Here is a 16,290-nt window from a genome sequence, read left to right as displayed (position 1 = left end):
CTATCTTTTTCCCAGTCAGAAGATTGTGTTGGACCACAGGGGACATGGTAGTGAATAAATACATAATCTCTTCCATACTTTGGGGGTTTTTTTTGGTATACTTGAGGCTTCTTGGTTGGTGGGTGTAGTTTGTGTGTGTGTGTATTTGTGATTCTCTGGATTTTTGATTTATTTTTTTAATAAGAGCATAAGGTTACATGCATCTCTACTGAAATAATTAGTATAATTTTGTATTTTTTATAAGAGACTTTTTGAACATCAGCACACTTTTTTTTGGGAAAAATTCTTTGGACTCAAAATTTAGTTGCTATCAAAGTTTTGTGGGGTTTCATTTGTTTTGTGGGGGTTTTGTGTTTTTTTCATATTTTGTGTGTTGAGGTGGTTGTTGGTTTGGGGGTTTTGTGTGTTTTTTGTTTTGTTGTAAACATAATACAGCAGTTGTGGTGCCCTATCACATATATAGCCCATGGGCTGGAGTCATGTGTAAGATGTATTCTCCAGCTTCTGTTGAATTCAGTATGGAGTGTACATACATCAGAGTCAAGTCTAGACCCTATTTATTTCCCAGAGATGATGCTGGATGATACTTTTTTTTAAGTTCACATTTTCTGACACTGGATGAAAGGCACGTGCTTTGCCTTGGAGGGGGCAAGTGCACTTCTGGAGATTTGGTTGAGCAGTTAACACTGCCTCTTTCATTTTTGCCATGCTGGAGCAGGATTTTTATATGCATTTTAACAGTTATTTAAGAGTCCCCATATGCTTAGAAAGGAATCTGAATATATGTGCCTTTTTTAAAGCTGCATCATAACTAGGTTATTCCATCAATACAGTAGAATGACTGGGAGCTGCAGTTGGAACAATATGTAAAAATACAGCTTGTAAAAGATTTCCTTTATTAACTGTCATCATCCACAGAATATATGTTCAAATAAACGTTGTGTAATAACTAAATTTGAGATTAATAGGCCCCTTAAGAAACAGCGAAGTCATTCAGGATAGTCAGTGAAAAATAGCCTGTAAGACTGTTACATGCACATATTGTCCTGCTTACATGCTCTCTCTGGTGTCATTCCCATTTATCAGTGTCAGCAGGCTCTGTTCTCATTAAAACACTCTTGCACAAAAGCAACTTAATTTTCTTAAGAGAAGAGGACACCTGATTCAATTTAGTGCTCGAAACCAGGAACTTGAATATATATATATATTTTTTTCCTGTCTGAACTCAGATGAATAGTTATGAACAGCAACACAGATTAAACCTTATTAGGTATATTTATATTCTGTTTGCAGTAACAGTGCTGTGGCAAATAGCTTTCTACAGAGATGTACATCTTGTTATTGGAAACAGCAGTTAAGACATGAGCTGAGGTAACACTCACATGAGATTTTATTTTTAAGCAGGAGATTGAAGGATCTGTTTAAAGGGACTTTGCCAACTCATTCAAGTTACTTCTGACATCCAGCCTTTTTCCACCTTTTTGAACTACACTGATCTCTTTGGGTAGATAAAATTTCCTTTTCTATCCTGTTTGGTCAAACCACTTCCATTGCTTTCTTCAGTCTCTCCTTTTTTTTTGTATTTTTCCTTTCTTCTTCTGTCAAAGAGGAGACATGGTTGTATTGAATTTTGCAATAATAGTATGGATGCTGTAAAATGTCACACTACCACATCATGTTCTCTGTCCTCTACTGCATAATCCGGCACTAGAACTGTGAGAGTCCTTGTCCCTCCCCAGTTCTTTTCTGCTCTTCTGGGTTTTTCTTCTTCACTGTGCACTGTGTTAAATAGGATAATTAGTCTTATTGCTGATGCTTGAGTGTGTGGTACATCCCCCTAGTGCTCAGATTTTAACTGCAGGGAATGGCAGACAGACACAGAACAGCTCTGTATCATGCCCAGGCTGCTTCCTTCCAGGATGTTCTGGGGCTGTTTGGTTTCATTATGCTGCATCTGTGGCCTTGACCCTGGAATGTCCTTTCCTCAGAGCAGGGATGACTTGGGGCCAGACAGGCCCTGGTGTCCATGGAGTGTGCTGTCCCAGCTGTGGGGTGCCTGGGGGTAAGTGTAGGCTTAAATACATCTAGGAAGGTTGTCTCCCTAAAGACTGCCAAATGACACTCAAGAATCCAATGGTTTAGTATTGAAGCAGTATACACGTATTGGTGAGAAATTCTCTTACTTTTTTCTGAGGTCCACATATGAAGCTGTGAGGCACTGCCCTTTCCCTGTACTCTGCAATAAAGTTCCAGTTTAGTTGTGCATAGCAATTTCTTCAAAAACCTTCTGATAATGATAAAATATTGCTGTTTGACCCAGGTGTGCCAAATGTGGCCAGGGTGTCTTTTCCTGTTGTTTAATGTAGTCTGGCTATGTTGTTATCAAAACAATATCTAGTCTAATGAATTCCAAGGTAGTTTAGTTTGGTACCAAAAACAAGGCAATGAAACAAAATTCAGAACGTGATCTGTATTTAATACTTGAATTCTAAACACACTTGTTTGATTTGCTGCCCGACATGTACTTGCTGCTGCATTTGGATCCACACCTGGGGGGAAATGCTTAGCCCCTTGGTAGTGGCATTGCCTTTTTCTTCCATCTTTTACCAGCCTTTGTTGCCAAGAGGATGTCTTGGATTTTTTTGCTGTCAGTGTAGAAATCTTAGCAGTGTTTTTCATACCTATATTCCAGGATAAGATGAGAGATGAAGGGCTGAGGCTTTGTGCTAGACTCCGGTTTGAGAAGAGGAAAGTTTCTGTCAGGTGCTGCCAGGCAGATATCCTTCAGAGGTGGCCTGGTCATTTCTCATTTGGAATTCTCCCTTGAAATGTAGACCATGAGAACATTCCCTCAAGCCCAGGGCCATAAAGAGTTGACTGAAATTGTACCTGCCTAATAATAAGTGAATTTGTTTAATTTGTTTAATTAATAAGTTTAATGGAGCTAATGTGTACAATTGTTAATTCAAGTGATTCTGTCCACATTCTTCTGTACTTGCCCTGTTAAGAGTCTTGGCAGTGACTTTCAGTTGTGTCTCTTTGAGTTGATACAAAGACAGAAAATTTGTTTAGTTGTTGATACTGCTGCTTTTGAATGTGGGCTGACCTTACATTTCAACACATGGCTATGCACTAATCTTTTGAAAGGACTTTGCTATGGATTTTATAGCGCTCTCACCTCATACTAATGGTAAATGCAATGAATGGTTTGCAAACACATGCAAATCTGAACTTGGAGTATTATAAAGACATCCAAATGTTTTCATGTTTTATTGTTTCATTTAAGCTGACTGCAGACAGTCTGATATCTGTCGAAGCACAAAAAGAGCAAACACTAAAAAAAGTGATGCAATAATAGTGACTAATAAATGTCTCAAATAGAAAATGAAGAGCCTGGCTGTATCATGTGTCAGCACTAATGTTTATTTGTATCATCCCTCTAAGGATTTCAGAGTGCTTTTTAAGGAATGAATTAATTTTGACAATGCCCTGTGAGGTATGTATCCCTTTGATAGAAGGGAGTTGGAAGCATGGAAGTGTTTAAATTCTAGAGGGTTATGCTACTACATACCAGGTATGTTTAATCACAAATTGGTGCAGATAATTCAGTTTACTACTAGTTTGTTTAAACTGAACAAGAATCGCAAATAAAAGCCCCAGGTTTGTGAGTATGAGAAGAAATGACTTCTGAGTTTATTTTGCCAGGGAAATGTTTACAAAGAAAACTGCAGATAGAGTAATTGACCTGTGTAAGTCCTCCCTCACTGAGGTGAGTAATCTGGATGATTGTATCTTAATTTGCAATATTCCTGATTTTTTTCCCCCCCTTCTTCTTTTGCCTTAAATGAGTGTTTCATCATCTGCTATGGATAATTTCTGACAGTTCAGAGAAAGGGAGTTAAAAATTGTAAACTAGTGTACTCCAGAACTGGTTGTGAATTATGAGTTTTGCATGTGATTGGCTAAACAACTGAAGCATAAAATTTGTCCAAGATTGTTGTCTTAGTCCCTGTTACGTGCTTGAGATTATTTAGAAAATCCAGATATCATCCAGATGGATCAGGAAGGAATAATAGAAGTTTGGTTGTGGGCAAAATACCACCATCTAGTATCTCTCAACACTTTTCCAGATACAGATTTTTTCCTGGAAGTGGAATTACAGCCTGTTTTAAGTAAAATAATGTCCTGTCTCTAGATAATCCTCAGGTCAGGATTGGTAGCCATGCTTCTAGGTTTGTGTGAATTGAAACAATGTGTCTTTGCTTTGCTACATGAAAGTATCAGTTGCACAGTTTCAAATACAAGTAGAAAATCCTGATTTAATGCACACTTGTTGAAGAATTGTTTATACTACTCACGCTTCCTTTCAGCTATAATCTCTGGCAAGAGAAGCTGTTTGGACTTGTGCCTCTTTTTTTTTTTTTTTTTAATGTTCAAAAAAGAAATGCTGATGAGAAAGAGGTGTTAAAATATGTTACTGTAGTTTACAACTGTCAACTATAATGTTTTATTTAGCTGTATCTATTCAGATGCTCCCTCCACAACATGGAATGCCATATGCTATTGTCCCTGTTAGTAAGCAAGTCAGCAAAGGTTTCCCAGTCTGCATTTGTTTTTGTATTTGGGCCACTGAGGAGCTGTGGTCCAGTGCCATCTTTTATTGATAGGGCCAGCAGAGGAGGAATCTAATGAAATTATCAAAGCTTTGAATTAATTATGAACTTGAATAAGAAAGCTAAGCTCTCTAGAGCCAAGGATCTCATTACCCATTCATTTTCAGTGCATCCTCTTATGGAGCAGAAGGCAGGTTCAGCTACTGCTCCTACCCTGATTTTGGACTTTATTCAAACTTGCTCAACTCACTAGCAGCCTCTTGTTACTAATCTATGGCTGGAAGTGTCCAGGGTGATTAATTTTCCTCTAAATTGGCAAGTAAAGAGTAGATTTCCCTCCTCCCTTTCCTCTTACCTTTGCTGTGTGGCTTTTCATCATCAGACTGGCTGCCATACAAGAGTTTCTGTTCTTTCTTGGTAATTGGGTAAAGCAATGCAAGACTCAAGTTTTAATTTCCTGGAATTTAATGAGTTCATATTAAGAAATAATACTCCTACCTTGTATTTCCTGGATATTTAGGTAAGCACAAACACTTCTTAACTCATTATCAAAATAGTTTATTTTCTTATTTTAAAATACTGTGGAGTGAAAAGTAATGACATTTTTGCCTCAGAAATATGTTCATTGTGGGGGTTTTTTGGTTGGGTTTTTTGTTATTCCTATTTTAAATTTGTTTGTCAAGCTACAGGAAATTCACCTTGTCAATACTTTATTATGATGAACTATTAAAGTAGATTATTTTCCAGGTTAATATTTCATAAAAATTGTTAAAAGTGTATGAAAATGCAGTATTTTAGTTCAATCAGGTAATGTTTATTTTAATTAATAGGTCAGTATATAAAAATGTTCCTGGCAAGTTAGAGGACGAGTAGTGAGACCAAGCTTCTGTGTAATATTCTTAGTTCTCGTGGATATTTCTCTTCAGTCTATCCACAAGGATTTTCTTCTCCTCCTGCTTTTGTCCATTTCAGCACATTATTTATGAATGCATAAAGCAGAATCCATCAGTCTCCATAAGTTACAGGCGACTGGCAATTTTTTGAGCAGTGTCTAACTACCTAATCGTCTCTGTGTATGTGTGTATTTGGAGAATCTAATAGCTTGGTGGGTGGGGAAAGAACATTTTGTGCTTGCACTGTAGCTATTTACCATTGGTGATATTTGTCCTTTTTCTTTTTTCAGGCAGCTGCTATATTTAATTCCGCTTTTGGAAGTTTTTTGGTAAGTAACACAGTGTTTATAGCAAGTGCTTTGATAGTCTCATTTTTTTAAAGTATCATTGGTGTGTTTGCATTTTTTCCACATTATTGTTGGTGGAATTTTGCCATTCAGATTGCAAAAATTTGAATCATCTTTCAGTTTATGCCTTTAAATATGGATATTGCAATTTCTTTTATTTTTGTTACAGTCTTGAGAAAGATAGTGAATAAATTGTCTTTATGGGCTTGTGGTAAATTAATAATGTGTAAACACATCTTAATTTCCTCCTTAATGGGTTAACAGAATCTATTATTATGCAGATGTTTCAGACATGGGCATCAATATATTGATTTTTCTAATAAGGCCCATCAAATACTCATTATTTTCTATCAAGAGGCCATGGATTTTGAAAAGAAAACATGACCCAGCTGATCAGAGAGTAGATGCTAATTTACTCAGTGACTTGTCATTTGTTTAGCATATTTTACTGTCAGTGGAGCCACTCGATGTCTCTGAGGAGCACACTAAAAGAGCTAGATATGGGAAAGCAATCAATCCAGCTGGAAATATAACTGTTTCTTTAAAAAGCAAAAGCAGTGTTTGTGGTCCTGATGGTCTACAAACACTTGGAAAGGACACTGTAAGGAACACTAAATATATTTATTAAGAAATGAAGATTTCTTTTGCAGATGTGTTAATTAGAGAGATACTAATGAATATTAAATAAAAAATTGTTTTATGTGTTGGCAAACTACTGTGACTGATTGTTTATTTAGGCAGATAATAATTGAATTTGTTCTTACTAAAATTTATGCATGTTTAGAAGTATGTGTTTGTGATGCCAGTCTTGTGTCCCGATTTTATGCTGTGATGTATAAAATGAATGAATGATAAAAGAATTCAAATTAGGAAGTTGAAATCCTAACTGTGAGTACAAAATAACTCACTTGTTATTCATGGCTCATTTTTTGTTTATTTTTTTAATGAAAAGCTGGCTTTTAGGAGCTTAAGTATATGGAACTGTACTATCAAGAGATAAAGTCACGTAGCATTTTGAAGTTGTGTTGTTCTGCTGAATTTTTTGAGGGACTAGGCTGAAGTTAGGAGGATGACTGTAAGTTTTTTTGGGGTATAGATGACCACACACATGATTACAGTATCACTTCCCAAGTACTTGTCCTTTTTCTCACCTGTAATGTCCTCCTTCCATGGGCCTGCCTCAAACTGTGGAAGTGTTGGAAAAACTGAAGTCTCTGTGTGTGTGGTATTTTCTCCTGTTGCTTGGCACGAGCTCCTGTTTTTTCTGCTGTCTCCAGCTTTCAGTTCAAGAGGTTTCTGTGAATACCCAAAGGCTCAGTTCAGCTGCCATTTGAAGATCTCTTTTGGCTTCAAGTAAGAATTTAGGCTTCACTGCATCTGACTACAATGCTGGCTCTTAGTAAAGCAACAGAGACATATTTTCAATTTCTAGTAGTTGCTTGCAGCTCTCTGAAGAAATCTGAGTTTAAGAAGATGTTAGTTTTTGCCTTCATGAAATACTCCTAATTTTGGTTTTGGTCTTAGTTTGTGATCACTGGAAAGTTTTGCTTACATGTAATTACCTAGTTTCACTTTTTGTTCCCTTCGGGTCTTTTTGCAAATGTTGGAGCAGCATTGCAGTAAACATCATTCTTACAAAGTTCCCAGAAAAGACTTTTCAAAAATATTAAAGATCAGCTAGAATGAAACCACAGTACCAGGTGATTTTTTCTCATTATGGATTTCTTTAGAATAACATGGTAAAGACACTGGTTACTATTAAGTTAAAAATATATCCACACATTTAAACATTTGTTCTGGTAATTGTACTTTGAAATCATGTTTACATAGGGAATACATGTGTATGACACAAAACAAATTACAAATATGTTTACTGAGTGCTTTGTTCTTACAAACATTTCATTAGTTATGAAGCTGATAGGATAAACTTTGTGACTGAAATGTGATAGTAGGCCAGGGACAGTAGTAAGGAGACAGAGTGGTTTACCAGTGGTTTTACAGTGGTGTGGATCTACATGACCTTGAATCAAGCAGCTCCAGATGTGGAGCACTGGCAGGTGTGTGGTCACTTAGAAAGAAAGTTTGCTGTTGAAAAACTGGCAAAGCATTGAACACATGTGTGTTTGTGTGTATATATATTTGTTTGAAGTCAAAACTTTTCTGTAAAATGTAAAAATAATTGGCTTGTTTCTGAGAAGATAATGGAAGGTCCTGGTGGATGCGGTTTAGGGAATCCATCAGTTTATATTGGTGCCTAACTTAGAGATTTGGCTATGGGTGGAGAATCTATGTCCTGTATCTTCAATTCATGATTAATCAAAATCACATTTGCATTTTTCTCAGGAGTGTCTAATGATGAGCTGTATGTGGACAGGCTTAGATGGAGTTGTAGACCAAAATTTTATACTTACATGTGTTCTGGAGATTATTTGGAAGGCTCTGACCTCAGCAAGGCTGAAGTTTTTCTTTTATTACTTGTCATACCACGTGTAGCATGTGGGCAGGTTGTGACACTTGTGACAAAGCCAGGCCAGTGTTTTCTCTCTTCAGACTATGCCCTGTGGGCCAGTGCCTGTGTGTGATAGTGTCAAACAGGCTGATTTAAAAGGGCTGAAAGACGTGCTGTGCTGATTACTCTCCTGCCCCCACCACCTTTTTTTTTTTTTTTTTCCCTAAGACTAGGAAATAGTGCTTGAGAAGTTACAATGAGTTGTGGAACAAAATGTCAGCAGGAAAATACCCAATATAATGTTAGAATGATACTGAGATCAGTTTATTCAGATGAAACGGAACATCTTGTGATGCACAAAATGTAGAAATGCCATGTATGTCTTGATGAGCAGAAGTGCACTTAGATTAAGGACCTGGGGGTGTTTTCACTGGTAAAGAGATTTACAAAAACTACCAGCCAACCACTAAGTAATTAGTTTTTACTCCACCAAAGCCCATATTCTTATAAATATACAGACAAAACAGTGCATGGAATGGTACTGTACATATTTACATTCTTTTATTGACTTAATTTAATAACATCCCAGGTCTAATTAAAACACAGTGTTTGAAAAAACTAATTGTTACAGAAAAGTGTTTTTATATAGCTAGATTAGTAATAACTAATGATAGATGAATTCAATTTACATAAATTTCAGCCAAGAGAATATTTAGGCTCATACCACAGAGGATTGCTCTGAGTTGAGGAGTTAATATCATTATCTCCTCCCCTCGTTTAAGCAGTTTGGTTTACAATAATTGTAAAGAGCATAAGAAGTGATTTCAGATTTTCCTCTTAATGGGGTTTTTATATAATCTGGTAGTGTTTTACTCCTACAGAGTGGTTGGTTATCACAAGGTTGCATGCAGATGCTAAGATAGAACTATGTTAGCTGCTTCCACTTGGAGGACAGGATACTTCTGCACCTAAAAGCTAAAGAAATTGCTTGGAATGTTAAGTGTAGGTCTGTTGACATTCTTGATGTTGTATGCATTGTCATGCTTCTTGTGCATTTCTGTTGTGCTTCTAAAAGAAGATCACAAATACTTGCAAATGTCCAAATCACAGAGCAATAGGCAGGAGACTGCAAAACATGCTGCGCTGATGGTTGTTCCTCAGCTCCTTTGACTTTGTCCAGCTGTCACTGAGGCTGCTCCTGCACTGGAGACGTGCTTGGCTGAGAGCTGCACTCAGTTTGCAGTGACAGTGTAATGCCCTGTGTGTGGGAGACTGACTTCTAGAGCATCATGCCCTCACAAATGCTCTGCACTGCTAGACTGCACCAGTCTTGTCTAGTCTTTCTACCTCTCATTAATCTCTTTTCTGCTTGAGACTGTGGGCTGGGAATCCCATAAGGTTTTCCAGCCTGTGGCGTGGGTCAGAGTAGGCTGGATCTTCAGTGCCTTGGAGTTATGAACAGTTAGTGTGAAAGGAGCAGCCAACAGCTTCGCCTAAAACAAAGAACTGTAACTGAGATCTGAAGGTCCATGGCGACAGGAAATCAAGAGGAAAAGAGAGGATTCTGGGGACTCTGTTCTGGTGACCACTGGACTCCTGAGAAAACAGCAAAGTGCTGGTTAAGAATTCTTCCAGTGCTGTCTTGGATTAGCTTTTCTTTCTCTATTGAAAGATAATAGATGAAATAAGACACATTCCAGGTGCCCATCATTCCATTAATCCCCTTTGTCCAATCTAAGTATGTATGGTTTTGTTCTTATCTCGCCATCTCTCAGATGGGATGGATCTGGTTCAAAAAGCTCAAATAGTTTTTAGAGTAGCCACATGGCTTGTCAAATCAAGGCTAGTGTTTTTATTTACAGTATCTTCCAAATACAAGCTAAAGGTAGGAGAGAGTAAAGTTGGCTTCTCACATACACACAAAGCTTAGTTGGTTAATGAAAATGTATGGAATTCTTATCTAGTCTGCTCTAGCAGGCATAATGATTTACACAGCCTGACAGCACTAGTGCTGCAAGTAAATGCATTAGTCATAGTGTCCATTTTTCTTGCAAATTTGTGACACAGATTTAATTATGGGAATGACCAGCAACTTACAAATCTAATTTTGGTAGGCTGAGCCAACTTTTTTATTTTAATAACAATGGATTTTTTAGCAATGATTTCATTACTATTTAAAGAAATCCAACCATATGGAAATAACCAATTGGCTGAATTTATTTACTTTATTTTACCTTAATGGATGTTGAATGGTTTAGATTTATTTAGGGCTTTTTTTATTATCACTTCTTCTATCTTAGTTATATCTAGGGTAAATATCCTTATCTGTCTTACGTATTTCTAGTACAGACATTGTAAATATTTTTCTAAAATCAAGCACATGTTTGTATACCCCTTTGTTCCCTCTTAATTGTGTCTTCGCAGTCTGAAAAGGGGCAGAGTAGTCATCTGGGATTCCCTTTTTACTGTGCTAGCTGTTTAGAAGGAAATCTTGCCAGGAAGTCTGTTCACAACAGGTGCTGAATTCTAGATTCAGTCTTGTTTAATTTCAAAGTGGAGCTGCTTTATGGTGAGCCACTGCACTCTTGGAAGCGGTCTCCTCTCACTCTGTGAGTAGTACAGAGGTGTTGCTGGTCTGTGCTCCGAATTTGATCCAAGTCCTGAGCAAGTTCTCCCTCTTAATCAGCCACTAGGGAGGAACCTTATCCTTGAAGGATTATTTTTTTTTGCATGAGTGAAAGGGGATGGCAGATCTCGGCAGCAGCGGGTGTTTGGGCCAGATAGTATGAACCAGGCAGGAAAAGCTTATATTCCATGGAATTTAAATAATCTTGGGAGCCACTTATGTTGCCTTACTGTAACTTATTTCATGGCTGGTGCTCAGATCTCTTGTTATTTAACACCCTCATTTTGATTTCTGCTAGCTGGAGCTGAAATCTCAACATAAGCTTTGGCATCATTGGCTGTTTCCAGGTTTGCCAAGTAACTTTTCAAGGCAGGTAGGCCTTCACTCTTATTGTGTACTTAAATTTCCAGTGTGCAGCATACTCAGTTGAATACCTAAATTTGAGTTAGCTTGTACTATTTTGGTACAAGCAAGGCAGAATAACAAAGCTCCCTGTGAAGGACACCCTTCAGCACAGGCTTAAAAAATGGCCTTGACACACATGATTATTTTGAGGGATTGCTAGGCATGTGCATCCAACCCACTATTCCTTTACTGATCATTTCTCTCCCTCCTAAAGCCAAACTGACAGAGTGGGTGTCAGACAGAATGAGATGTAGAATTTTTTATGAAAGAAAATAATAATAAAAAAATCTGCCTATGACTAATGCTCAACTCCTTAAAAATAAAAATAAATAAATAAAAAGTAAGTATAAAGGTACAGCACTCAAAAAGAGGTAAATGGGATCTTCCTCCCCAGGGATTGGGTAGAGGGATAACTGGAAATGTGAGTGGTGTAGCACCCACCCTGTGGCACAATTGGGCTGAAAAGTAATCTCAGTAAGGATTTGCTGAGCCAGGCAGCCCACAGAACCAGTTAACAAATAACTGCACTGCTGGTTATCTTTGAAATGTTACAGAGAAGGAGGGTGGGTAACAGGAACCAAGAGGAAAGAAAATGTGCTGTCGAGATCTCAAAAGAGTGTCTTCTAGAAGGCCAGTGATTACTCCCTGTATTTTTATTTTTTTTTTACAGTGGCTAAGAGGAAAATGCCTTGAAATCTACCTAATAAGAAAAAATGAAACCATTAGCTGTCAAATGTGTAGAAATTATGTGGGCTGTAGCTGGTCTCAGGGCTTTCTCAGTTTTCCCATTAGCTTTTGCTACTGATCATTTAATTAATCTTGCTTGGTCTGATGGGACTTAAACAGTCAGTTCTGCCAAGAAAAGTTTGTTTAAAGATAGCAATAAGTAGGCCATTAAATACATCTCTTTGTATTATCTTTGAGGCCAAAAAGTAAGTAACTGCTACCTTTTTAAAGATAAATATATTTGGGTATTCTGCTTTTACCACTTCCTCATATGATAGCAGACAGGTAGGATTTTTTTTCTTGCACCTACTTTTTTTGGCCAGCAGCCTTATCTAGTGCACTTGCTTGACATGGTACATGGTGATGGCTTTTGAGACAGTAGGTTGAATCCTGCCCCCATCATTACTGTTTCCATGGATTTGCAGCCTTTTAGGAAATGAGAGGGCATTTCTTGGGTTTGTAAAACAAACAGCAAAAGTGGATGTTGCTGGAGAATATCCAGAGGCAGAACTTGGGGTGCTTGTTGCACTTTGGAAAGATAGTGTGAGAGTTGAAGCAGCTTTGTTCTTCCAGTCCAATTGTCACGTAGGGAATTGCAAAGTAGAAGGGAGAGAAGTTTCTATAGCAAAGACTGAACACTCAAAGTCCCTTAAACTTTGTTATCTGGCATCCTTCATCTTATCATATAGCGTGGGGAGACTGGAAATAAAAGTACCTCTGTGACTGTGGTAGTCATCCCTATGGAAACTTAATATTGGAAATCTATAAAAATGTCCATTTTAAGTGAAACTAATGAATTACAGAATCAGAAGAGTGCCTGTCTTTGGTAACCTATGATTTGGAGAATATCTAGAGAAGGAAATATATGTGTTTAATATTATGTAATCAGGTGATTGGTTGGATTAGTATGTAAATCAAATCTGTGCTGATACAGTTTTAGCATAAAATCAGTTTGTCTAAGATTACTTATGCCATAATTAGTAAGATTTGTCATTGTCCTCTCTAGTGTGAAAATATTGCATTTTTGTCAAAAGAATGTACTTGTTTTGGGCTATTTTTTTTCTGGTTTTGCTTACTGTGGTTACTGGTCAGAACTTGAAAGGAAAAAAAAAAAAACAAGACCAAAAACCACAGATAAAAAGAATTATCCCAGTATGGAAATTGTGTACAGATCATAATGTTGAAAGGTCCTGGGTTTAATTTGTGATTTTCTTTTCTGTAACAGAACGGTTTCCTGTTTTTTCACTCCAAAATAAAGAAAGTTAAATTAACAGAAAGAAATATCACTTGTTCTGTTATAAAGTGAGAAAAAGGTGTCTGACTTCTAGTTAAGTCACTGAACTTTGTGTCGTGGAACAGTGTCATATCGCTTGAAATTAGTTTTAAAAAATGTTTGTATTGAAAAGCTGCTTTATTTGTTTCTGACGGCTGCTTGGAGAAATGTATGTATGGTTTTTTTTTAAAAAAGGTGAAAATTTACATTACAAAACTTTGAACAGTTTATTTGTAAAGCAAGAGATTTAAAATTCTTGGAAGAATTAAGTTGTGCCTGTGAGAACCAAATGTTTGAATTTATTGGTTCTTTATGTTGGGTAGGTTGGTGCATCAAGGAGAAATTGAGAAGGAAGGCACTGTGAAAGACAATTTGGTTTTTATTTTGCCCTCTCTAGTATCTTTTAATACTGGAAGAAGCATTCCTCTGCATTCCTCTAGGGCTGTGGTTGTACACAAACATGTAGTCATTTGGCCTGATTTAAGGGTAAATGTTCCCTGCAGACAGATTTGGAAATGCACAAAATATGTAATTTTCTCTCTCACTTTTAAAAAATTCATCAAAAGGAAATGAAAATGTTTTTAGAATCTGCTGTTAATGTTCTCTCCCAAAGTTTTGCTTCTGATTGAAATGGAGCAATGTTCTTTCCTCTGTGCTGCAGCTTTAATCACCTGCATAAGAAAAGTGTGTGTGGGGTGAGAGAGAGTGGAGAGAAATCATCCCTTCCTTGGCAATAGGGATATTTGAGCCCTATTTTGTACTTGATTAGCACTTTGAAGCAGTGCTGCTGCCAGGAGTTGTTTCACCAGCAGCTGTGTAGGTGTGCTGTAAAACAGGAGCTGGTGTGCTGAGCAGTCACCTCCACTAATCCATCAGGGAGCACAGAGCTCCTTTTCCTTCTCTGGCCACCAAATGTGGATTCAGTAGCTAGCAAGAGTTGAGTTCTAGCATGTAGTACACACAGCAATACCTGTGCTGCATTGTTCTACAAACCTCCTTTTACCTTTACTTGACTCTTTGTGAGAAGAAAGATATCCTAAGCATGTTAATTTATTAAACTTTGTGGGTTTTGGGCCAGAACAGGTTAAATCTCTGCTTGGATTTTTTTCCTGTGGTTCTTCTCTATCTGACTGAACAGTGCCTGTTCAAAACTCGGCAGTCCTCAGTCTCTAGGGGTGCAAACAAGACGGATGTCATTATTACGCTAAGTTGAGGGGCTGGAAATCATTCCCCTTGCTGTCAGGGTGACAAATACTGTCTTAGTGGAGGTGCCAGAGGTTAGGTCAAAAGCTCTCGCAGTCTTTAGCTCAACTAACAAGCAAGGCATGGTTATAAAACAGGAACTTCCTTTGGAAATTGTGTTTATTATTTATTGTTGGCTTTCTAAAAGTCAGTTTTGGGAAACCATCATGACCCTTCAGTATCAGCCAGGAGTAGTTCATGAATTCTTTTTTTTTTTTTTTTAATAGCTCTACTTGTGTTGTTGTTGAGAGGCTTCCTTTATTATTTTGTCTTATCTTCTTTGTAGGTATCAAAACAATCTTCAGCTTTCATCCTTAAAGGCACATGTTTGAACAGACCAGTGATTGTGAAGGAGGGAGGGCACTGTTTTAGTTTATGGTCTGCCATTATTTGGTTTCTTTTAACAATGCTTTGTCAGTGGCATAGAGTTTTCATTTTAACTTCTTGTAAAACCAAAAAATAAACATAAATGCCCAACAAAAAATGTGCTTCAAAACACCAACCCAGCAAAATCCAAACCATCTTGCAGTTAGTAAGGCTCAGGTTTGCTTATACAGTTCATTACCTTTTCTGCATGGCATGTGAACAAATGCACTTCCCAACATCTTGTTTCCTCCACCTTCATTACAGTTCTCCACTCACCTCCTCCTGATTACTTTCCTACAATGATTAGTAAATTGTTGTATTTGTTGTTTCTACTTCCTAAAAAAAAAGATTGTATGGCTAAATTATTTTTCTAAATTATTTTCTGATGGTACCTTCTTGGTCACTCCAGCATAACTTGCTGCAAAGATGGTTATGTGATGTCCTTTCTCTGAGAGCTGGTAGAAGATCAGACTAGGCAAACATCTGGCTTTATCTGTGATAAACTCTATGCTCTATAAAAGGTGAAATGATTGAAAACTTGCCATTTTTTACTTTCCAAGAAAAAGAATTATTTATACTTGTATCTAAATCAGGTGACTATGTCAGAAAATTTTGTATATTAATATATGAAGATGGGATTTTTCATATAATCTTTTGTCTTTCAACCAGTGTACTGAAAGCTCAACATGGGACACTTTCCTTGCATATCTTTATTGGTGTCAAGTGTTTAACTTGACTGAGACTGTGCATGACTTGGAACAGCTTTTTGCCCAACATAAACCTGCTGGATGAAGATTGCATGTGGTTTCACCCTCTCTGTGTACTCTTTCCACATCACCTTGTACTGTGGTAGCTACAGGTGCCAGCACTGATGCCCACCTGAGTTGAAAAGCCATTCTGGCTTCTTCCTCCTGGTGTATTTGAGGCAAGCTCTGATAGTCTGAAAATGCACACCGTGCTATGCCTCATTGCTTAATTGTGATCTACTTTATTAACCACATTTTTACTACTCTGTGGAAAGCAAATGTTAACTGTTTGAAGGAGAACTAGATAACATGAATAATGGGAAAGGGTTTTTGAAAAAAATCAAACCTTTTAATAAAATGGAATGTCAAATACATGAGCATGTCTTTCAAGCAGTGATCAAAAAACGTGTGAAAAGTTTCATATCCTTTTAAAAGTCAAATAATTATCCACTATCATAATTTTTTTTTGTTGGATGGACAGTACAAAGATGAAAGAAAATTTTATAGATAACATTGCACTTCACTGACTGACTGAAGCAGGTGTTAGAAATGCAGATTAAGTATACTGACTAAAGACTATATAAATTTGAAGTGAAAATGCCGC

The 16,290-nt window shown here is 37.2% G+C and overlaps 1 protein-coding gene across 9 annotated transcripts in view; it reads left to right on the top strand.

Annotated features, from left to right (window-relative positions):
• Positions 1-16,290, top strand: part of SLC10A7 (solute carrier family 10 member 7) — a 139,659-nt gene that overhangs the window by 40,426 nt on the left and 82,943 nt on the right. For all 9 annotated transcript variants that reach the window (XM_086889384.1, XM_023926432.2, XM_086889378.1 and 6 more), the window contains exon 5: positions 5,797-5,835. In XM_086889384.1, the coding sequence (XP_086745510.1) occupies positions 5,797-5,835 (39 nt within the window). The remainder of the gene's footprint in view (positions 1-5,796; positions 5,836-16,290) is intronic.

Source organism: Cyanistes caeruleus, chromosome 5 (genome assembly GCF_971803275.1).
Source record: "Cyanistes caeruleus chromosome 5, bCyaCae1.hap1.1, whole genome shotgun sequence".
Lineage (NCBI taxonomy): Eukaryota > Metazoa > Chordata > Aves > Passeriformes > Paridae > Cyanistes > Cyanistes caeruleus.
Note: the sequence above shows the minus strand (reverse complement) of the source record. Positions and strands in the feature narration are given on the sequence as shown.